The following is a 25,321-nucleotide window of genomic DNA, read 5'->3' as shown; positions in this document are numbered from 1 at the left end:
TAATGTTTACCATTCCCCATTTCATTTATCCCCTACGGGATGAATATAGTATCTATGTCTGGTTCTGGTCCCTAAAGTAGGACGACTGGCTGAGATATATGACTACAGACCGGTGGCCCTCACATCACACATCATGAAGACCCTGGAGCAGCTGCTTCTCCACCTTCTGAGGCCACAGGTTGAACATGCACTAGACCCCCTACAGTTCACCTACAAAGAACATATTGGAGTGGATGATGGCCGTCCCTTACATCCTCCACAGGGCCCACTCTTACTTGGATGAGCCAGGTGGTTACATGAGGATTATGTTCTTTGATTTCTCAAGTACATTTAACTCCATCCTACAGCCCATTCTTAAAGACAAGCTGGAAGGGATGGGGGTGGATCCCTGCTTCACGTCCTGGATTGTTGGATTATCTGACAAGACGACCACAGTACGTCAGGCTGGGTAACTTATAAATGGTGCACACTTATAAATACCTAGGTGTGCACCTGGACAGTAAACTGGACTGGTCCCTGATCACGGATGCCATCTACAGGAAGGGGCAGAGCCAGCCCTTTTTCCTCAGGAGGCTCAGGTCCTTTGACGTCTGCTGTGAATTGCTGCACGTTTTATCAGTCAGTGGTGGCCAGTGGACTCTTTTATGCTGCAGTCTGCTGGTGCAGCAGCATGTCTGACATGAACACAAAGAGACTTGACAAGCTGGTCAAAAAGGCTGGGTCTGTGCTTGGCAGGAGTCTGGACTCACTCATGACTGTTGTGGAGAGACGCATGCAATGTAAGATGGAGGCCATCTTGGAAAATACCAACCATTCTCTCCACAACATTCTGGCTGGACAGAGAAGCAGCTACAGCTGCAGCAAACGTCTCATCTCACTGTGCTGCAGAACAGAGAGGTTCAGGAGATCCTTTGTTCCCACTGCCATCAGGCTATACAACACCTCAGCAGGAAGTGGACTAATCTAATTATTATTGTTTATTTATTATTAACTGTTTTTATCATTATGATCTATCTATCTATCTATCTATCTATCTATCTATCTATCTATCTATCTACCAAAGATACTCTATACAGATGATTACACAGTACAGGCAGCGCCAGTGGTATAAAATGGATGTAAAGTGGGCGTGGTCATAATTACTTGTTCATGTCAAAACGTAACACATTACAACATTAGATACAGTATCAATTTACGCCTGATTTTGCCGCTCATTTTTATCTTTGAGCTCAATATCTGATCAATCCAGCATAAGATCGTATCAGATCGTATCAGTTTTCCCTCCAAAAACAGTCAAATGATAGCAATAGTAATAGTATTATTAAGCAAAGAAATACAAGTTTTATTTCGGTATGAACTTTTAATTCACGGTTTCACATATAAGTCCCTCTAAACTTCTGCGGTTGGAAAGCAACATCGACAGTGCTGCAGCAGCGAAACCAGAACCGACAGAGAGAGGAGATCTGTGTTGCCAGATCTTGTGACGGTGTGTTGCTGAGACAGACACAGGTCTGAATGAAGTTAATTTTCTCTGAAAAATGCCATTTTGATGTCAGAATGTTCGTAAGATCTGTGGCTTTAGAAAAAATTATTCAATATTTATTTCGGGGACTGTAGGGGTGTCATACTCTGTGATCCTGTTCACTTCTCCCATTGGAATGAACAGACTCAGTCTTGCTGCTGGTCTCCTGAAGGGGTGGGGAGGTGGCGAAACCCACATGACAGTTATGGGAAATAATTGAAAGTGAACTGTTTCCTTTATCAACTGTCTCTGTTTGCAGTTAACACACAAAGGACAGCTGAGGCTGATTTAAATATAGACCTGATGATGGTTCTGGATGAAAAGTCAGGGAATCACCACAGAGATAGAAATTCATCCAGTGGCTAAAAAGAAAGATTTCCAGGACCTGAAATATTTAAACTTTTAAAGCTACAAGGTTTTTCAAGGACTACAGTCTGGTGAGAACGTCATGCTCCACAACTGCTGTAATTAGTTAAAAGATAATAAAACAGAGGGGAAGTTTAAACTAGCATTACACTAAGCTGATAAGATAACACCCACCTACTTCCTGACAGACACAGCACTGCTCTGCATGTTGCAGATTCTTCATCAATTCAAATGTGTACTGAAAAAAAATATTTTGCATGAAACCAGGATACCACAAGGTCTTTTTTACCTGTGAAATCCCCATGATGTTTGTGTCATTTTTGTTTGATCTGGATCATCATGTTCCATTTCTGGTTTCAGTGAGTTTCTCTTCAACATGTTCTGACCCCCTAGACATGGCAAAAAAAAACAAAAAAAGAGAGTTTTAAGAAGCAGCCACACAAGGGTGAAACACCTGTCATCATGGCCTCCCCCTGACTGCATCACACACGGCTTCCCTGATCTCTCTCTCAAAGGTCTTGCATGTCTTTATAGAAAACTTGCGGATAGTTTCTCCTAAAACGTCTTTATGATGTAAACATGAGAAGTGATGAGAGTAGTTTATGTGAAGATCTGGCCAATTGCTGCGTAAAGTGGGTGTTACTACGTTAACTTAACATCAAGGTGTTGTTGTTTCAATGGTTTTTACATGGAAAGTTTATTCTAAAACAGCTGCAGGTCATCCAGTGTAGTTTCAGCGAACCTTAAGCTCTGAAATGTGACAGCTCAGCTCAACTGAAAAAATCTGCAAAACCCAAAAATGATAATATAACAATAGACTTTATTCATACAGCATTTTTCAAAACAAAGTGACAAAGCAATTTTTATAGATAGCATCTTAAATTTCAGTTTCAATATAAACATCAGTCAGACTCTTGTGTCTCTTTGTATTGCACACCCTTGGTTTGTTATATGTGTTATTACAGTTTCTGCAGTATCTTCATGACCAAAATTTTTACTTATTAAAAGACATTCAAATAGAAATAAGGATCTTGCCAGTGTAATTGGTTCTGTGTATTATGTCTACAGCATTTCTGATTTCTTTGTTCCTCCTTGGTTTCCTGCTGTAGTTCCTCACAGGTTTGGATCTGCTCTCTGTGGGTTTTGAAACAGGCTTTTCTATAACCATTCTCTTGTTCATATTGGCTTTTAGAGATCCATTCATAAAGTGCTTTTAATGAAAAAATAGGCCTCATTTCATGCACAAAATCTACGAAGAGGTTTATTTGAAGCTGATTTAAGGCTTTGGCTGTCTGGGTTTGTCAGGTGGATATCATCCAAAGTCACAGTCTGTTTAGTATAACACTCCCTTTGCATTTCTCTGGACAGACTTGCTTTAAAGGTCCATTAAGGACAGATTTCTTAATGCCCATTATGAACAGGAGAAATGATTACAGAAAGGAAGACCTGTTTCAATGTTCATATAGGCACCCTACTATTGTTTTAAGACAGAAATGAAAAAATGTGATTTTTAAAATGGAGAATGGTTGCATATTTGTAGGTTAAATGAGGAAGAAGGAGTAGATATAATATATGTAATAGGTATTTTTATATGTCTTAAATCATGTCTGCAAGGGACCTTTAAGTTAAATCTAAGCCATCCATTACATACCAACATATCATAAATAAATACTGTATGTGCTTTGACATATGGAGTCAATATAGGCTTTTTATCAATAAATATAAGGGTACATGATTAAATAATAAGAAATGAATCCTAGAAGACACTCAAACATTGAATTTTGATCATGAAAAACAATTAGAATTTAAAACAAAAATATTAAAATATCCTAAATAAAATGTTATACATTTGTTAAAATATTACCATTAGAATTAACACTAGTTCTGTTATCTTTGTTGAAGCTGCTGGAACAGGACAGTTGCTGAGGCACTGGTTCAGATCCAAGTCTCTGATCCCGCTTTGGGTTCAGTTTTCCCAAGAACATCCATCCCTGCTCGGCCTCACTGGGAGCATCGGCGGCACAATCACCATCCGATGGGTTTAAATGGGAATCCTGAGGGCAGAGGCACGGAGGAGGGAATGGGAGCTTGGGAAAGTGGTGACACTGGGGGGCAGGTTATCTTCATCCTCCTCGCTGCTGCCAGCGAGGATGGTACTGCTTCTTGTAGAGGAATGCATGGGAAATGTACAGCATTTCTGAGGTGTTGAAGCTTGGCTTGTGTTATTTGGAGCACTAAGGCAAAATTATGTTGTCACTGTTCAAGTTTGTTTTTGACCTTTGACCCAGTGTGAGACTGTGTGGCTTCCTGGTCTTGACTCTCTACACTGACAAAGCTGAAAATGTGTTTTTATTTCATCACAGCCTGTGGATATAGTTTCCATGTTCAAGCTTGAGACTCTGTCGGTGTTGTCGTTCACTGTCTTTAAACTAACAATAACTTCCTGGTTTCTGCAGGCCCAGGGGGAGAGGCTGTTCTCCCTCAGAGGCGAGGGAATTGTTGACATGTTGCACTAAATTTGATTCATGCACACTGCTGGGCGTCCAGACATGTGCAGACTCTGTTGCAGGGAGGGTTCCCATCGATCGTCTGAGGTGGCACCACATGAGCTCAAAGACATTTTTCTATGACGTGCTGTCACTTCAATCTGACCTTTCACCGCGTCTTCATCAACATGTTTCCCATTTCCTGGTGCTTCACCCTCTTCTCTCTTACAGACAGAGAGTGAGGAATGAGGTATATCACTATTCCCTTTGTCTTCCAAATGGGATTCCTCTCTGGACTTGTTGGCTCTTGTGATTGAAATTTTAAGTTCCCATTTTCTCCCACTGTCATGTGCTTTTAAGTGATGTCTTTTATTTGGACTTGTGAGAAAGTCACAGGTTCAGACTGGGGCAGGGGAGGAGTGTTGAAGTAAGTTTGCTCTTGGCAGTGGACTTGAGAAAAGTCCTCAGTCTGAGCCTGGATCTCTATTTGAGTCTGTCTCTGGCTTTACTGGGAATGTCTCAGGATTATATAAACCAGAACAAATTCTTGTGAAGTCTCAAAACGTTGGCTGTGCTCAGATTGAAAGGTCGTAGACTGGAAGGCTTCAAGCTGCGTTCCTTTGTCTTTAAAGAGCGTAGATGGGGCAGAGGAGTGCCTCTGGATGCCAGAGGTCAACTTCCTGTGGGGCTGCTGCTGCTGGTCAGTGACCTTCAAATTATTTCTGTTCATCCAGGAAATGCCCTCACTTTCCCGCAATAAGTAATGCCTTTAATATCACGTCACCGACCCGATGACCTCGAGTTTGAGCAACAATAATGCATATTTTAATACAATGGCATTTTCTTCTGGCAAGAACACCAAGGGAAAAGATTTGTTTTTAAATATAGATAGTAATAATTACTTGTGTTTGAAGCTTAATAATTTGATTTTTAGTTTTATTTATTTTTTGCTTAATATGTACCTAAAGGTAATCTAGGTGGTGCCTAATGGGCCAGCTGTCGTACAGTGCTACAGGACAATCTACCACAGTAAACTTCTGTGTAAGACACCTTCAATAGTTTTGGCTCACAGATTTCAGATGCTCTTCTACAAACTCAAATTTCACACTCTCCCTCAGAGCAGATCTGATCCACCTTGGTGTCCAGACACAACAGAATTATATTTGGAAAATAAAATACAAAATAATATTGAAGTAGATTAGTTAAAAGTTGGAAAATATCCCTGTAAGAGGAGTGTATTAGGAACAGCAGAGAAACACGAACAAATAAGTAGCACACATATAAGATCTATCATATAATGATCACAGATGTGCAGTCTGAATAAGTTTTCTAGTAACACCCTAAAAGGCCCAAAGCCTCCAGAGCTGTAGTCCAGCAGTCTAGGTAGCTGTCTTCAGGGTTAGCTGACAGGAGGTTTCTCACTGCAGAGGGACTGACTGGATCCTGGTCTCCATCTCTGTTCAGAGAGATTTGTACAGTCCGGTCAGTCTCTCAATCTTTTTTTTGCATCAAAATGTTAAAACTTTAGAATACAGTTGACAAAGACGTTACTGAGGGAGGACTGAGACACATGCTTACAATCAATGAAGAGAATGACTCTAAATCAAAGACTGATTAGTAGATAACGTTGAGTTAGTGGAGAACAGACTGGGAGATACTGTATTAATGACTCATTAGGTAATGATTAGGTCATAAGTATGTGTGATACAGAATAATGACCCACTTTTATCATGAGTCATTCTTGATTAAACATGACTTGTCCATGAGTGGTACAAACTAGTATCCAGCCAATGTGCAGCTCATACTAGTGACCATTCATTTATTTATCACACAGTATCATGTTCCACTTTACGCCACTTTACTTCAGTAACTAATTATGAAGTAATAATGACAAATGACTGGTTACTAGTTTGTGCCACTTATTGATAAGTCATAATTAATCAGGAAGGACTCATGGAGAAAACGGCTGTTATTCTGACCCACAGATATTTATGAACTAATCATCACCTAATGACTGATTAGTAAACTACCTCCCAGTATGTCCAGAGCTTCTGCAGGCTCACCAAGTTAAATTTGAAACTTTTTCAGATTTTTTAAATACCATATAGAATGGCCCAGTTTCTAGTACAATTTATACATATTACCAAATACATGAATTATTGGCATTCATATTATACTTTTGTCAGTACTTCCCTGTGGTACAGAACTTATATCTTTAATATCCAAAATAGATGGTTTAACAAAGAAGAAAAAAAAACAAATTAAGTTATATATTTTACAGTCATGGGGTTTTGTCAGACAGTGTCTTTCTAAAATAACACCAACATTTTACAACTAAAAATATTGAAGATGTTTGTAAAACAAATTTAAAGGTCCCATATTTGACACTTTTCTGGTGTTTTATTTGAAGTGTTGATTGTAATTGTAATTTCAACTTCTTTGTAAGATACCCAACCTCCCACCTTCTCACCAAGATATCAGACTTTTAATTGTAATTGTAAATTCAATCCCTTTGCATTTCAACTACCTGAGACACCCAACCTCTCACTTTCTCATCAATATTCAAACCCTTTTGTATTTTAAATTATGTTCGCTAGACCACTTTACTTCACACTTCAGGGGGTCGGTGCCGATACCTACGAATGACAAGAGGAGAAGAGTGTGAAAGCACATCATAGGTAAGACGCCGACCCCACAACAGACAAAGGACGTGAAGCACACCACAGGGGTGGGCCTTTCCCTCAGGTATAAATGTTCAAGGTTCCCCATGCTCGGGGTCTTTCTTCATTTTGAACCGCTCGCACGTTGATTGACCTTTTCTTTGCAAAGAAAATAAAACCTTGTCGGCCGACGGAAGTCTCTATTTCATTCTTCACCAAGAGCAGAAAATTTCCACGACACGGGGTCTTTCTTCATTTTGAACCGCTCGCACGTTGATTGACCTTTTCTTTGCAAAGAAAATAAAACCTTGTCGGCCGACGGAAGTCTCTATTTCATTCTTCACCAAGAGCAGAAAATTTCCACGACATGATCCATAAGTGTCAGGCAGGGACTCAGACGCAGAGAATAAGTAAACAATGGGCTTTATTGAAATCACTGGAGACCTCAGACAGAGTGAAAAACAAATGGCTATGAAAAAGACTAGTCACTAAACTCTGAAACCTGAGAAAACAAAAACACTCCAGGGAGAGGAAAAAGCTTCTTAATCAAAAGAAACAAAAGGTAAACACAAAACGCCCCGTAAGGAGGGAAAACCTGACTAAATAAAAAATAAACCAAAATAATCTACTCATGCCACCAAAATCACTCATAACGAGGAAAAACAAAGGGCTATGAATATTAGCTAAGGCAAGAAATTACAAACAAAAAAATCACTCTTCACGAGGAACAAACACGAGCTTACTTCGAAGGACACTGTGGCTGTGGGCATGGACAAAGGCTCGGGTGCAGGTCAAGGACGAAGACACTCTGGCACAAGACAAGGGGAACACAGACTATTTAAACACATGGAGGGAAATAGGGCACAGGTGGAAACACTTAGGGCAATCAGACTGAGACACATGAGGAAGGGCAAGTGACCTGAAACGAGAGGAGAGTACTTTTCAAAATAAAACAGTAAATGACAGGACAAAACAAACCCAGGACAAGACAACCTCACCACGGTGTGACAATAAGAAGATATATTTGTGGTTTTAAGATCCAAAAACCACCTCAGTGTAGTTTTACATCTCCTCTCTCAGGCTTCTCTCTGGAGCTCTAGTAACAACAGGTCGGTGAGTCAATCAGAAGAGAGGAGGCTCTGAGCCTCCTCTCTTCTGGGCAAGGCTTGGGGCGTGGCTGAGAGCAGTGACTACTCTGTTGTGACATCACAAAGTTCCAGAAGTCCTGACGGCTGGTTTTAAGGCTCAGTCTCTGAATACAGGCTGTGTGCATTTCTCTGTGGACTGAGGCTTTGATACTTTCATAGTATTAATATAGAACCTAGACCTGATCTATAATCAAACAACACATGGACATCTGCCTTTAGACTATATGGGACCTTTAAAACTTTTCAATACCTTTGTAAACATTTTCTAAGGAAACTGTAATCAGTCTTTTTAAGGCTTTTCAAGACCTGTAGATGCCCCATATCTACTAGATTCAAGTTCTGATTTAACGGTTAATAGATTTTAAGGTCATTTCTCAATCTGTCCTTAGTAATAACTCATAACCATATTTTTGTGTACCATATTGCAAAGCGTTAGCATCTAAATGCATCTATCTGAGCGGCAAACAGCAGTTAATATACGGTATATGATGCAGATAAAGCAAAGAGGAGGGAGAGAGTCTGCAGGACAGGAGGTGAAGGGAAGCTTTACACTGAGCTGCAACCTGGAAGCCAAAGCATGTGAGGGGCTGAGTGCCAAACATCTCAGCCTCCTGTGAGATATATACGGATGAAAGTGAGAAAACACAACACCGCTGTGAGTTATAGCACAAAGTACAACTTTACAGTGAGTGTTACTGGAGTCAAAGGTTGGCTTGACAACCTGAGTACAGTGGCGCGATTGTTAATCTGTGGGACCGTCACTGCGAACGTCACTTTTCCTCTGAACTCTTACAAATAACAAGTCACGGCAACGTGTTCAATCAGGTAAATGATCAGTGTTTACTTTAACGAGTCTGTTTGTGGTCATAGCTTTTGTGTATTGAGGAGGAAGATTGGGAATGACACAGTTTGACAAGCTATGTTCTTCATGTTGTTTTTAAACAGAGGAGCCAGCAACTTTAAGGTGGTGCTCCCTGGTCAGATGAACCTCCCTTTGAATGCTGCGAAAGCCACAAAAGTGAAGGTGATGTCTACATAAATCTGTCTTCCAAGTGTAGTGTATCACCCTGAGGCTCTCAGCATCAGTTCCAGAAATCTCCCACAGTGAGTGAAATGAGAAGTAATGACATTTCAGTACCAAATGATTCATCCCGAGCTGTACAAACTCTTTTGTAAGAGTTTGTTCGTGACAGTTGTTTCTCCTAACTGAACCGCTGTCAGTTATGACCATGTGGCAACACAGTGCTATTTGGCAACACCTTTATAATCATTTTTTCATAACTCTGTAACCGTTGCTATTGTGTTTTTGCATTAACCAGTCATTTTCAGAAGCTTGCCTGTCTTCCTTTGAAATATGACATTTTAAATAAGATTTAATTGTTTATCATTGTTTTCTCTTTTTTCAGTTAAATAGCACATGTTCTTCAAGAATGTAAATCATTTGTATTTGTTTTTGATCTTCTAATCTAATCTGCTGTTTACTGACAGAATGAAGACTTTGCAAAGGCATCTGCAGCAACATTAAAGTTATCGTCTTGTTATTTTCTGTCATGAGTCGATTGGAATTTAAAAGCACAAAACTAAAGAGCAGCACAACACAGACATGTTTCCCCTGCTCTCAGTCCAGTTCTGAATGTTCAGTCGTTCTCATTGAAATAAAAAGTGCTTTGAGAATGTATTTCTTGGCCTCCGTATTGTTATGGGGTCGGATGTGGGTCCTCAACATTTTTGAGATCTTTGCGAGTTGGAAAAGGTTGGGAACCGCTGACCTCCACTTTTGTCGATACAAGATTTATATTTAAATATGTTGTAGCACAAAAACACAATATTGTATTGTATGCACAATAAAATAAGAAACTATAAACGAATGGCTACTTTTTTGCTTGTGTGTTTGACAGATAATGCTAAAATGCTCTATTCCAGTGGTTCCCAACCTATGGGCCAGGGCCAACTGGTGGGCTGCGAAGGTATTGCAAGTGGGCTGACAAATCATTTGCAAAACAGATGAATTTTGCTGAGATGTAATTCTAAACAAATATATAAAAATATAAATAATGTTTTTAAATGTTTTAAAATGAAATTATGTTTAAAAACACTAAATATGTTGAAAAACTTCTATCGTTATCATTCAAACAAAAACTGCTCTGAGAAGGCATCACTTGGCGTCTGCACCGTTATGGGGTCAGATGTGTGCCACCAACATTTTTGAGATTTTAAGGAAGGGGCCATATGTTGGAAAAGGTTGGGAACCACTGCTCTATGAACGTGCCCAGGTCATTATACCCCTCATGCAGGTAACTGAAGTGCAGTAGCTACCGAGGACCAGCAGGCCAGACGGCTGGGCTTGACTGCTTTTTAATCTGCTTAGTTGACTGAGTTACCTAATATACAATTAAACCATTGTCTGAGGAGGCAGTACAGGATAGAGTGAAGAGGGGGGATAAACACAGACAGGGTCCTCATCTGACAAGGTCAAGTCTAAGACAAGATTAAACCAAGCACTGTAGTGACTCAGTACAGATCCAGCTGTGTGCTCATGCATAAATCCTCTCAAGCAATAAAACCACTCAGAAATGTTGAGAAAACAAATTGAGTAAAGACAAACTGTAGGTTTATTATATAGGTCACTGTGTTGAGAAGTTTCATGCACCTCTTGTTATGCACAGCTGACTTTTAAATCATGGGCCAGATGCCGAAGAGGGTCACGTCCTCACCCTGTCTGTGAAACACGTCCTTTGAGAAAGTCTGAATCTTTGAGAGTTGTCTGGACTTGTCGCTGAGGCAGAGAAGGAGTTCAAAGCATGCAAAGTTCAGGGCATGCAGCGTTGAGCGTGAGGCCTATGTCCACCCCCACCCAAAAAAAAAAAAAAAGAAAAGAAATCCTCCTCCCTCAGGACGCAGCATACCACACGACTTCATGTACTTTTCCTTACATAGAAAAAAACATTGACAGCAACATCGCGTCCATCTCCTCCTGCCCACATGTAAATCTATCACCAATTCCCAGGGAGCCACATCTGCGTACTCTGAGGAGAGTTTATATCTGAATGTCCCCACGCTGCATTTTTAGCATCCGAGGCTAGGAGCTGAGACACTCGCAAGCTGTCACTCATGAGAAACTGGAGGTCACACAGTAGCTTGTGGGATTTACTGAACCCTCAAGAATAGATTAAATGGTCCATTCTCACAGTTTGAGCCAGGAAAAAGATGCTTTGAAAGAAGGTGAAATCTTTTCATCATGCTTTTTCATACTTTTGGCTGACTGTCAAAAGTCATATCAGTTTGTGTTATCAGACCTGTTTTGACTTTGTTCGCCCACAGAGGCTTATCAGGACTCAACACAGCTGCATTAAGGTTTTCTAATTTCATAGTTTAAAAAAAATCTCTGACTTAAAATAAAACTAGTCTTAGTTTCCTCTTCACAAGAAGAGCTTGACCCATTTGTATTTTAAATCTTACAGGCTGGTCTTGCGCATTATTAAGTTCCCATTGGTCCCACAGTTGAAAAGCAGCTGGTGAGTCACCTCAGGCAGTAAGGAGGAGCTACGACTGTAGGGCTGAGCAGTGTCTTGCATTTGATCTGCACACAGAGAAATTACTTCCAGACCTGGTGCTGACTCGCACAGCAGGACGTGAAGCCTGAATGACTTGGAAATCCCAAACATACGCAAGGACTAAAGGAAGCATTTAAAAACTTGAAGAAGAATAGAACTGAAGACGCCCGAGAAACTTGTTTGGCGGGTTTTTTTTCACACGTGCGTGTGTTTGTGTGTGTGTGTGTGTGTGAGGTGATTTCCTTCTCACTTTAGAAAAGGATACTTCCATGCATGTAGGACAGATTTTTCTTTTTACTTGCTTGTAACTTATATTAGCACACTCCTTGGCTGTTCAAATGGATATCAACAACCCTCTCTACCAAAAGATTGAAGACTGTGAAGCCACAAACAAGGCACTGTATAAGTTCTATGCAGCTGTCATGATTGTGATTTTCATCTTGGCTTTGCCTCTGAATGCATCTGTCCTCCACCTCTTTATATTCAAGCTGAAGTTCTGGAAATCCAACTCCAACAACATCTTCCTTTTCAACCTGGTGTTGGCTGACATTCTCCTGCTCTTCTGCTTGCCCATAAAGGCGTACAACTTCATCAACGGAGAGAGGAGGAGTGACAATGGGGCAGTTTGCAAAGCTATGCTCTTCATGTTGTTTTTGAACCGAGGGGCCAGCATCGCCTTCCTGACGGTGACATCCATCCACCGATACTTTAACGTGGTGCACCCTGGCCGGAAGAATCTCCTGAGAGCTCTTAAGAAATCTCCTCAGATCTCTATCCTCATCTGGCTGCTGCTGCTGCCTCTCACCATTCCCACCATGCTCAAGACCTTTGAATGCTGCAACAGCCACAAGAGCGAGATACAACACAACGACAGCAGCCATGAAGGAGATGACACCTTGGTGAAGGTAATGTCTACCTGTTGAATGTGGCATTTGTGTTTATTCTCATTAGAAATCATTACAAATCTGTCTGTTCTCTGTTCTTTCAGCATCAGACCCAAAAATCTTCCATAGAGAGTGAAATGAGACATAGTGACAAGGCACCAAATGATTCATCCCCGACTGATTTGCTTAATGTGAAAATAATTTTGCAAGAGCTTGTTCATGACATTTAGTAAGTTAGTTGTTTCCTAACGTGAACGCTGTCAGTTTGGACCATGTGGCAACTTATTTTTAAGTCACCTATGACGTAGTTTATTTTGTTGAACAGCCTGAAGTAACAGAGAGGACAGTGATATTCAGTGATTATGGGGACGTAAAGCCCAATCAGACATGAAGAATGTGGGTTCATGGCATGGTCCCAGAGAGAACACAGCAGTGGGGGTTATCTCAAGAGAGAGCTTGTTTCCACAGCTATTTTTGCACTGACAGAGCACACAGTGTTGAGACTTGTTAAAGCTGGAATGTGTCAAACCGCACCACACATGACAGGGCCACAGTTTGATAAGACGTGTGTGTGCTAAAAACAAAACATTAATGTCAGAAAAAAGGAGGAAACTCCTCACTATTCAGTCATCTTATATAGGATTCTGTTCACGACAAGGTGCCTAAGTTTGAAAAAACATGGAAGCATGTTTATTATTTTCTATATTAGGAGACTGCAGAGTGCATTGTTGTGTTCATACCTTGTTGTGCTTAAATCTATTATTTGCAGTCACTGAGGCCCTGCTCACACCTGGCATTAACATGTGTCTCCACAGGCGTCTGGAGTGACCACTTGTGATGGGAGCTCACTTTCCTGCTCTATATGTAAATAAACACGTATGCATTGTTGGTTTAAGCCAGACCAACTCTGACAGATGGGGGGGGGTGGGGTGGCTCACCTGGTGGAGCGCGCACCACATAGGCTCAGTCCTAACCACAGCCGCCATCGGTTTGAATCCGACCTGTGGCCCTTTGTCGCATGTCATCCTCTCTCTCTCTCTCTCTCTCTCTCTCCATCCTTCATGTCTCTCTCTCTCACTGTCTCTATCACAAAAATATCCCAAAAAAATAAGTGATGGGTCCATCATCAATGTGTTTGAGCATGAGAGAGAGAGATAGAACAGGGCGTCTTGGGTGCATTTACACCTGAACTTAGAGCTGACCACCTGTGATCAGATCACCTGATGTCACTGACAGGTCTGAACAGGGCCTTTGATTCATGGTTAGGTTAGTGTCACTGGTTAGTTAACAGGAAGAGTGAATCACAACTACTGTTGGCTACTTTCACACATACAGTACGTGGGCAGTGGTGCAGTAACTGGATTTAATTAAGTATTGTATTACAGTACAGTAATGTGAAGCAGAAAATCCACTTTATGTTATTTTAGTTTTTTTCTCCAAAACATTCCAGAGGGAAATTCTGTAGTTTTTACTCCACTACATTTATTTGACAGTTGTAGCTGCTTGTCACTTTTCAGGTTAAGATGTTACATTTAAAAACACAACAGACTGGTAAAGTGGTTTTTAACCTTTTTGGTTTGTGATCCTCATTAAGAAAGCAGTGTCCACTTGTTGTTAGCAGCTCCACTAAAGAGTGATATCCCCTCCAAACTTAACAGACGGTTTCATTTAAATCACAGTTTGAAGCCTTAAGAGTTAAAATGGCCGACTGGTACTTTAACTACATACTGTTCTGATGCTCAGGCCAACCAATCAAGAACAAGCCTTTGTTGTTGATATATATGACAACTAAGTTGATCCTTTCTCTTCTTAAAGGATGTGGTGGACAGTATGAGAGAGGTGGTCTTCTTCACTCAGATCCTCATCCCCTTCATCATCTTGGTCTACTGCACGGTGCGCATCGTCAACCGGCTCAGGAAAAAAACAGTCGGGGACAGGACCAAGCTGAAGAGAGCGGTTTTCCTGGTGACCGCTGTCATGGTGGTCTTCTCCTTCTGCTTCCTCCCCTGCACCATAGCCAGGATGGTTCTGCTGATCGTCCGCGTCCAAGAGTTGCCTTTGATCTACCAGGACAAAGCTGCCGTGGCCTTTGACGGCCTCATGGTCCTCTCCTACATGGACTGTCTGCTGGACCCGCTGGTCTACTGCTTCTGCAGCACCAAGTTTAAAGCTCTTTATCTCTCCAACTATTGCCCGTTCTTGGTGAAAAATGGTCCGATACAGGTAGACAGCTCAACAGGGGGGCACACAGCATCGGATCATCCTCGAAACACCAACACTATCATTTAAAGCCGTGTGGTGTGTTTTTTTTTCTCTGTGTGGTGACGCAGGAACCCAACAGGATACTACCTGAGAGTGACAGTTTGCCCCAAAAAATCTACTAACTTTATGAAAGGGGACTCTGCTATGAAGAGAAGACAGTCAGTAGTTATTTGATCCATTCTGAAATAGAGATATACAGAGGTAGAAAATAGGAGGGACTCTTCAGCACCGTAGATCTACCAGGTGAGAGTGTCGTGATTCCTGATTGTGTAGGATATATTCATGTTGGTGGATGTTATTCAATGAAACATAAAAGTTTTCTGTTTAAGAGGAATGCCTCCCAGCTAAAGTAAGCACATCTGTTTTTTTTCTGTTTGGCTTGGACAGAAAAATGAGAAGTTATGACTGTGAAAAATTCCTTTCAAGCCCAAGAATCTTATCTGTCAAATTGTACCAGTCTCAAACAGCCTCCACTATCAAACAAGCATTAATTAAAGCTCAGAAAAATATAAACACACCACTCGAAAATGTGTTTCTCGAAAAATCTTGTCAAATACATTTTCTGTGAAGCTGTGGTGAGAAATTCTGAACCAAGAGGCCTGAGGGGATAAAGGTTTTCTAGAAATCATGAATAGCATTCACTAGCATGAATTCCTGGGTCAGGAGTATGAAATGTGTGGATGGACCCGACTCCAAAATAGATGCATATGAGGCCAAAGTCAGTCCCCTATTACATAAGAGTTAATCCTACAGGCCCATACAGGAAGTTGGTTGTAAATGTTGATTTAATATTGAATTGTGTAACTGTTTATACTGTGTGTATATATAGAGAGAGATGGGTGTATTTAAACTGTACATATTTTATGTCCTGGATAATGTCTTGTAAATTCATTGATAATAAAATTGCAGTAAACTGTCACTTGTCATGTCAATACTGCTGATTTAAAGACCTTACTTTGACAACCACTGATCTAAAATGACATGCCTCAGAAATACAAGATTTCCCTGAACGCATCTTACAGAATAAATAATGAATGACTTTAACCAGACTAAAGGATACTTGACCCAGACTGGACCTGTATAAGTCATCTGAATGGTCACATTCACCCTGATGATGTCATCAATAGTAATAATTAGTGAACATACTGTATGTCTGTTGTTTACTGTCTGGCTAAAAAATAGACAGTGAGCTCAGCAAAGCATGTCATGTGAATCTGTGTGTTAAAGGTGCATCAGTGTGTGTCACAGAGTAACTCATTGCTTTGTAATTGGGACAACGTGGTTTGAAATGGTGAGACACTGCAATGATACAATGAGACATTTGTGCTGTTGAATATTATGTAACTTTCTTGTCAAGTTGAATTTATTAAAAAAATCTAATAAATGACTAGAAGTGGAGATGCCACAGAGGAAAACCCCACTTCAGTTCAAGGAAAAACGCAGCTGCTTCTCATGGAGGGAAATCAAGAAAAAAGAAAAAGAAGAGAAGAAGATCCACAACTCCACAGCGTTGTAGTGATAGAGACAAAGATTTAAAGACCTGTATTAATGTGGTTGAAAACAAGACTACTGCCTACTTCTGAACTCAGATCACAAACATACAAACACAGAATTGTATAAAAGCAATGTGAAACAACAACATGTGAAAATGTAAGCAGCCAGATTTGGCTCTGCAAATGTCACATATGCACAACTTACAATGTGTAAGAAAACATGGCAAGTAAAGATGCAAACACACGTCCTTCAGTCATATATAGTACGTTCTTAAATAAGACAATATCAATGTTAACACTCTGCACTTTATTGCTCAGTTGTGTAGATTTGACCTTTCACATTGTGTATACGTGCTGATGATTGCTTTGTGACTCTGGTGAACACAATTGATTCTTGTTTTTAAGTCTGTGTTAAGTTTATTTATAAATGTACCAGTCAGCCCACTTACGAGTGGGATATTGATTGTTTTTGCTTTTTTATTGTTTCAAACTATAAAAGTGCTCTAGCACAGGGGACAAACGTCGCACTGTTTCCTCCATCGGCCAGAGTTCCTTTATTACCTTCTCTAAATCCATTCTTTATAGTCATTTGGGACGTGGGTGTTTTAAATTGGGTCAAACATGTACACTTGCGAGTCCTGACAAGTCATCCTGCGATGAACGCAGCTGTGTTACAGCTGTATTAACATTCCTAAACACTAAATGAGGTTATTTGTTTAGTTGCAAACTGAAATAAGTATTAGCAAATACTATTAATGTTATCATATGTTATGATACCACTACTGGAAAAGGATTTCGAATAGTTTCAGGTTTACATCACCTCATATAACCTGATGAATTCTGGGAATTTTGGGTACAGCAATATGTAAGACATTTACATAATAGGTCCTTATAACTATTCTTTTTGTTTTTATAAATTGTATAAATGTTTTACATATCACACCTGGAAGATATGATACAAAAATTGTTCAACAGAGTGAAGTTGTCAATATGAGTTGGTCACAAATGTGTACCAGAGCAGGGATCACTCTCAGAGACTGACACAGTAAACATTTTATAACTCTGTTTTACAAGTGGCATTGTGTAAATACTAGCCTAGTCTTTAATGTGTTTTTACTACTGCTGACATGTGTGAATTTACAAATATATATTGATCTTTGAGCCCATTTCTTCATCTCCCTTCAGGCGAGAAAACGATAAACGAACGAAACTTTGATTAAAGTCGAGTGATTCATTGAACGGTTTCAGGTCTGATGAATCTGTTTCAAGACTGATGTCCAACAACATTCGCTCACTAGAACTGCTGAGCAAACATTCCAATGAGCTTCATGCATCAACACGCATTTACACAACATTGTAACTGTCCTGAGATTTAAAAAAAAAAAAAAAAAAAAAAGAAAAGAAAAAGTTGCTCTATTGTGGCCTAAAATGTTAATAAAAGGAGGGAAAACAAGCAGGTGACTTCAATCTTAAAGCTGAGATACAAAGCACAAAGTCTAAATGATGTATGTTCACTTAAGTGACCATGTAAAGTGACTTCAGTAAACCACAAATCACAGTATATTGGCTTTATAACCAATCACACAGGATCAGAAAGAAGCAGGAAAAAAAGGAAGCTGGAGACACAACACTGGTGCATTTCAAGCTCTTGCTCAAAAAGAAATGTTACATAAGTTTGACTATTAGCATAACCATTCTAGCTTCCTGTTGTTTGGTCACTGTAATCTGTTTCTACTTCTCTCTGCTTGAACAAATGAGCCTAAAATAACATTTCAAAGGAGGAGAGATAGGTCAACACATCACTGAATCTATATTTTGGCTGTATTATAAGCAATACAACAATTCAAAGGGATAACCATTTATAATCTGGTGTAATGTTTGTCAGTTGTGGTGAATTTAGCTGATACAGAGGTCGGATTTTTGTTGTTTCGAATTACCATATCATGTAATTTTATTCATTTACTAGTAGATTTTCTCAATGAAATCTTTATGCAAATAGCTGACTGAGCTGACTCAATGTAAAATCTCTACTGCTCTCACTTTCACTGGTATTGTAAAGCATGAAAGTGTAAAACTTATGTGATTACAGCATGTTTAAAATCACAAATACCTTTTCAAACAGGGCTCAACATGTTAACATGAAATCTGGGTCAGATAATATCAGCTGTTTTGCTGTTTTGTATAAAGGAGAAGGGATGCTGATATGGTTTTGGGAGGCAGTAGCTGGTTCTTACCGTGGCTGGGACGTGTGGGGACATGTGGATGATCCTCGGGCCTCCTTCCATCTGATGGAGGAGATGGCTCTGGGAAAACTGGGAGCTGTGGAGGGTGGAGGGACATGACAAGGATAAAAATGAGAGGAAGAATGTGAGGGGGGAAAAAAGACAGAATAAAAGAGATTGTATAAAAAAATCATCTGTGTAGAATAACATTTTCTGTCTGATATGTGCTGTCCATCATTCGAAAATTTATTTGGAAATGAATTTGGAAACAAGTTGGAAACAAAATGTCTCCTGCTTCACTGAAAACTCCTCTCAGCGTATGTGTGGTGGAGGCTTCGAATTTCTTACACTTGTGTAAGATGTAGACATTTAACGAGAGAGTAATGTTCACCGTTCAGCAGGTGAACGCGAAAACAACCTCTGCACACATATCAGTCTGCACAGTGACGTCAACAACATGCACAGGAAGTAACAATAAGTAAATCACATCAGGGACCTGAACAAAAAAGTAGTTCATTCATTTATTTCACATCTTTGCAGCCCAGTAGCCAACACTGCAACATCTGTAGTTAGAGATATGAAGCAACAAGAAAAAAAGACTTCAGACAGATTTGCCAAAGGAAACAGTCATATCACAAATCTACAATGAGTCTGATAAATCACCTGTCAGAACTGTCTGTAACAGTTTGATGTTGATGTTGGTGTGACCTGCACCATGCTACACAAAATACACAAAGATGACACAAACAGACACACATACACATTCATACACATACATATACCCTCATTATACATACACATATTCTCAAATTATGCATGCATGTGTGTGTGTAAATACATATATATATATATATATATATATATATATAGCACATAGGCACTAATCATAGCAGCACAGGAGCAGGCACTTCTTACAAGATCAACAGAGGAGGGGGTTTACCACACCAGACAGGACCCCAGGTGCTGTGCAAAAATGTTCCTGAGACAATCCAGCACATAATAGCAGGGTGCAAGATGCAGGCAGGAACAGCGCACATGGGACGCCAGAACCAAGTGGCTGGCATAGTGTACAGGAACATCTGCACCGATTATGGGCTGAAAGTCCCACTGTCAGAATGGAAGACATTGAAAATGACCGAGCCAAGATCCTGTGGGAAGAACACGAGAAGCTCGAAAAATACCAAAGGCTTAAAGGGGAGCTAGAAAAGATGTGGGGAGTAAAGGTAACAGTGGTGCCAGCGGTCATCGGAGCACTGGGGGCTGTGACCCACAAACTGGGAGAGTGGCTCCAGCTGATTCCAGATACAACATCTGAGGTCTCTGTCCAGAAGCGCAATCCTAGGAAAAGCTAAGATACTGCGCAGAACCCTCAAACTCCCAGGCCTCTGGTAGAGAACCCGACGTTGAGGAAGATTTTTATTTATTTTTACATGTTTATTGCTTTTTTAAACAATGAGCATAAAAAAGAACATACAACCCCCAACCCACAAAGTAAGTACATAAGTAAATAAAATAAAATATAAATACAGCAAGTGAACAGTACAATATCTTTTACAAAATAAAAAATAAAAAAAAACTATTAGAAAAAGGAAAAAAGAAAGAAAGAGAGAAACAGGATGGCAATGGCCCCATCCAGAGGGCAGGAGAGGTCACTGACTGCTTTGATGAGTCTGAAAACAATGTGAATCCCATGTTGTGGCCTTCACAGTCACCAGATCTCAACCCAGCTGAACACCTGAGAGATTCTGGACAGATATGCTGGACAGCGCTCTCCACCACCACCACCACCATCAAAACACCAATTGAGGGAATATCTTTAGGAGGAATGGTGTTCATCCCCTCTAGTACAGCCCAGAGACTTCATTCACATCATTTTGCACTCTCATCGTCATCCTGTTTCTCCACTCGTTTTTCAGGTTTCACCTTTAATTTGTTACCTGTCTGTATGTGACAACTTTGGCCTTGACAGGTTCACATATACATGCGATAATTTTACACCATTCACATTCATAAAGTGTCTTACTATCTGGTGGTGAAATCAGAAAAACTCTTAAAAAAGTGTCACTGGCCATTAGCAAATGCCTTAAAGCAGTTTGACTATCATCATTGTTGGAACTGAGTAGACTTTTTTCCAACCCATTTCCAATTAAAAAAAAGAAAGTGTCGGATATAGACTTTATGCATTTAAAGGAATCCAGATCAAATACTCAAAGGAGGCACTTTGCCAGTCATAAAGTACCTACCTGCTCAGAATTTATCACTGTCAGCGCGGGAGGTGAGGCACGCCACAGAGAAAATGCGTAGGCAGGAAATGTCAAACCTTCAAGAGATGAAAAGATAAAGAGAGGAGAGAGACAGAGTTAGATTGTCAAATAAGATGATCAATTTCTAAGAGCTAAAGCTGTCTGAAAGGAAATACAGGCTGAGCCTAAACCACTGCTCACAACCAACTAACAGTATTTCCACACATGCTGATTACAATAAATTTAAGAGACATGTCTCCTAGGACACCTTACTCTAAGTGCAGAAAAAGTAAACAACTGAGTGTGTGTATGCTATCGTCCTCATTACTGCCACTTTAAAAAAGGGTACTTAAGAATAAGCAAGGCATCCATGTTGTAACAAAGCCTGTCAGTTTCTTATAGCCAAGTCCTGAGTCATGATAAAAACTAGAATCACCTCCTCTTGGCGGCCTGCCTCTGCCACTCACACTAAATTCAGGTTACAGTACATCCTTGCTTATCCAGAGTCATATAATATTAGTATATTAGTTAAAATATTAACCAATTGTGTGAAATGTCATAATTGCTGTATGAATTCTTGAGTAATGAAAAAGTTTTTCTGAGGTCATTGGGACCTTTGACCACCAAAGTCTAATCAGTTCGTCCTTGAGGTCAAGTGAACATTTGTACAAAATTTGAAGAAGTTCCTACAAGGTGTTACTGAGATATCACGTTCACAAGGCCAAAACTATGTTTTGTCAGGTCACCACACCTGTGACCTTTGACCCACAAAATCAAATCGGTTCATCTTTGAGTCATGGTGAATGTTTGTGCCAAATTTGAAGAAGTTCTGTCAAGGCGAAACTGAGATATCATAGCCATGAGAATGGGAAGTACGTACGTATGTGCGTCGTATAGATGGACGTACAACCCGAAAACAGTATGCCTCTGGCTCTGGCTGTGGCTGGCACAGACGCATAACAGAAATGAAGTCAAACTTTGTTGAGGGATGAAGCTTAGCTAAGAACTTTTAGGGATCCTCTCTGAACAGAGACGGGTCACTGACAGCTCTGTATGGCGGTACATAATGCAAGATACAGAAGTTATCATTCATTTTATGTATGTTCATTATAGTTTCTGCGCAACTGTTGCATCTGCAAAGTTCTCCTTTCACCAGATGCAAGTTTCACACCAGTTGCTAAAGTGCTTGGTTTGCTCAAGGTAGAGTGTAATATTGTGAAGATTACATAAAGCGTTTCTGATCGCACTAGTGACCTGGTACATCATGTTCGGATATATTCAACCAATGTCTGAGATTTTCTACTCAAGTACCGCCAGACTGGAGAGCAACACACATCATCTCCTTCATTCACAGAATTTTGGAGCCATAATAACATCCAGTTCTAAATTGGGTCCAACTGCAAAGCCTGACAGGTCAGAGAATGCTCCTATTTGTGCTGCTGCTCGGGACAGCCTGGCCGCAGTTTCCATTGAAGATGATGGCCTTGATATATAATATATAACAGCCTTCTCTATATTGGTGTCATTTCTAATTTGTAAAATGTAAATCAAGGGTGAACTGCTACTGTTTGTTTATTCCACTTATTTAATGATAGATAGATAGATAGATAGATAGATAGATAGATAGATAGATAGATAGATAGATAGATAGATAGATAGATACTTTATTTATCCCCTAGGAGAAATTCATTTGTCCATTAGCTCATCATTAATAATAATAATAATAATAAAAACAGTTCATAATAAATAACAATAATAATTAGATTAGTCCACTTCCTGCTGAGGTGTTATATAGCCTGATGGCAGTGGGAACAAAGGATCTCCTGAACCTCTCTGTTCTGCAGCACAGTGAGATGAGACGTTTGCTGCAGCTGTACCTGCTTCTCTGTCCTGCCAGAATGTTGTGGAGAGGATGGTTGGTATTGTCCAAGATGGCCTCCATCTTACATTGCATGCATCTCTCCACAACAGTCATGAGTGAGTCCAGACTCCTGCCAAGCACAGACCCAGCCTTTTTGTAATCCAACAATCCAGGATGTGAAGGAGGGACCACCCCCATCCCTTCCAGCTTGTCTTTAAGAATGGGGGGTTGGATGGTGTTAAATGCACTTGAGAAATCAAAGAACATAATCCTCATGTAACCACCTGGCTCATCCAAGTAAGAATGGGCTGGTGGAGCATGTAACGGACGGCATCATCTACTCCAATATGTTCTTTGTAGGCGAACCATAGGGGTCTAGTGCATGTTCAACCTGTGGCCTCAGAAGGTGGAGAAGCAGCTGCTCCAGGGTCTTCATGATGTGTTATGTGAGGGCCACCGGTCTGTAGTCATTTATCTCAGCCGGTCGTCCTACTTTAAGACATGATGTTTTCCACAGGACCGGGACCATTCCAGGACGTAGCCTCTTGAGCTCCACCCTCACCTTCTCCACTGTAAAGGACAGGAGACTTGACCCCAGTGTGGAGGGAGTTGCAGCTGCAGTGTCATGTTGTGGAGGAGATGCTGTAGGAGAAGCTGCAGCTGAAGCTTATATCTCCATCTCCTAGCCTCTAGCTTAGCCCCAGCTCTGCATCCACAGAACGGCTTCTTCAGCTCAGCCGGTATGGGATGTTTAACTCCATATCCGGTAAAGTTTAAAGCCAGGAGTTCTTCCTTTGTGTACATTACTTTCTCCATCCTCAGATGAAACGACGACGTAGAATAAAAAACATCGATCGACAAAAAAATATACTAACATATACAAATATATAGCCAAAAAACTTCGAGCTATGTGGACTTGCTGCCACTTGTTGCCAGCGCATCATAATGCCGCTTGGAGGAGAAAAAAAACTGCTTAAAGTGAGAAAATGATTTGAAGAGTTTTTCCATCAGGAAGTGTGGGAAATCATTATCACGATATGATAAAGCATATTTAATGACATCACCACACCATATACACAATATAATGATATGCAAATATGACTCATTTTCATCTGTATATAAAGAAATGTAATTATGAAATAAATGTGCCTATATCGAGAGTGATGTCACCTATAGGGGGATCTATTATTATCATATAATATATTTGACATAGGATGCACCCAACAATAATAATACCACAGAAATCAATAGCCATGTTAATTATATAAATATAAGGAGAAATATGTACAAGAGACCCTGATTAGATGTTTGAATAATTGTTTAGGCCATAGTTTGTGATGCTGTAGAACTGGATTGTATTATGCTGTAAGATGTTCATGTCATTTTTTCACTACGGCCACATAATATGTCTTAATTGATGTATTTTTTTTATAAAGGGTGCACTCGTTTTCACCAAGTTTGCTGCTCTATGGCAGCTATAAGAACAAACCATATTCAAAGCTATTGCTGTATTTTTATAAATGGATCCACCAAAGAGCACACCTGTCAGTCCTTCATGAGAAGGCATTTCCTTTTCTTTTACACTCTTTATGTTTGTGGTGTGCTGCCTATGTGCTGTTTTTTTGTCTTTCAGGTTACTTATCTCTACTTTGCATCTGTTTTCATGCTTCCATTTGCTGCTGTCGCACACGTATACCATACAAAGAGCTCACTGTGTGGGATCTCAATGCTTTAGCAAATTGGAGAGTATTGTTTTCCTTTTTCAGGATGATAGGTGTATAATTGAAATCATGCTGCCATCTTAAAGAGGAACTTGACACCACTACGGTGTAAAACCAATGTTGCAATGACTGATGGATTCACACACGAACACACACCGCTGAGAAACCACATCTGCAAACGTGTCTAGATACAGGTTTTGTTGCTCAATGTTGAACTGCCCTTTTTGTGCTACGTTACATTACTTCTGGAAGCAAAGTGTGACGAAGAGCAAACTAGTAACTACTAGTAAGTGGATGGCTTTCCCAGGAATTCAAGTTTATGCCAAAACTTCAAATCACTAGTATGTAGGTTGCTTTGTCTTACAGTTGCTTGTCAGTGAAAACAGCAGCAGAGACCAGGAGGGAGAAGAGTCGAGGCTACTTTAACCTTTTAAAATACATTCCAGCTTACCTGTGGGACGCTTTAGTAGCGCTACTTTAAGTGTGTTTTTGATTCGATCTCCACACAACCTGGACAAATTATGAATTGTTTGAAAGCTCAGTCTCCTGATTCTATCAGTGCAAATCATTTTAGGATCATATCACTGCAACAGCTGTTGGCACAAAATAGGTTCAGACTTGTGGCTATAACGCTAATATTCTTTCCACACTAAAGGTCTTACTACAGGCCTTATGGTCTCGTTTTTATGCCAAAAAAATAGGCGATGTAAAAAAAAAACAAAAAAAACAACAAAACATTTCTACCATGTTTGTTCCTCTGTATCTGCTTTACTCACTCTGATTTTTTGGTCATAAAATTTAAAGAGGTACACTTCAAAGGAGGCCAGGGTTATGACTGTAATCAGAAGGGTTGAAGAGGTAACCTTTTTGTTTTGGACACATTATTTTCGGGCTTGTGC

General features: G+C 40.1%; 2 protein-coding genes across 2 annotated transcripts in view; one reads left to right on the top strand and one right to left on the bottom strand.

Annotated features, from left to right (window-relative positions):
* Positions 1-25,321, bottom strand: part of tcp10 (t-complex 10) — a 41,453-nt gene that overhangs the window by 8,064 nt on the left and 8,068 nt on the right. Inside the window, exons 3-5 of the mRNA XM_022765024.1 lie at positions 20,841-20,917; positions 18,610-18,694; positions 2,178-2,277 (exon numbers count right to left, since the gene is read on the bottom strand). Coding sequence (XP_022620745.1) covers positions 2,178-2,277; positions 18,610-18,694; positions 20,841-20,917 — 262 coding nt within the window. The remainder of the gene's footprint in view (positions 1-2,177; positions 2,278-18,609; positions 18,695-20,840; positions 20,918-25,321) is intronic.
* Positions 11,783-15,801, top strand: LOC111238855 (12-(S)-hydroxy-5,8,10,14-eicosatetraenoic acid receptor-like). Its single transcript, XM_022768566.1, has 2 exons — positions 11,783-12,641; positions 14,436-15,801. Exons 1-2 carry the CDS (start codon positions 12,075-12,077, stop codon positions 14,907-14,909), a joined length of 1,041 nt encoding a protein of 346 aa, XP_022624287.1. The 5' UTR covers positions 11,783-12,074; the 3' UTR covers positions 14,910-15,801.

The sequence above is a fragment of the Seriola dumerili genome, unplaced genomic scaffold, assembly GCF_002260705.1.
Source record: "Seriola dumerili isolate Sdu_G_001 unplaced genomic scaffold, Sdu_1.0 BDQW01000025.1, whole genome shotgun sequence".
In the NCBI taxonomy this organism is placed as follows: domain Eukaryota; kingdom Metazoa; phylum Chordata; class Actinopteri; order Carangiformes; family Carangidae; genus Seriola; species Seriola dumerili.
This window is presented reverse-complemented; position numbering and strand designations above follow the sequence as displayed.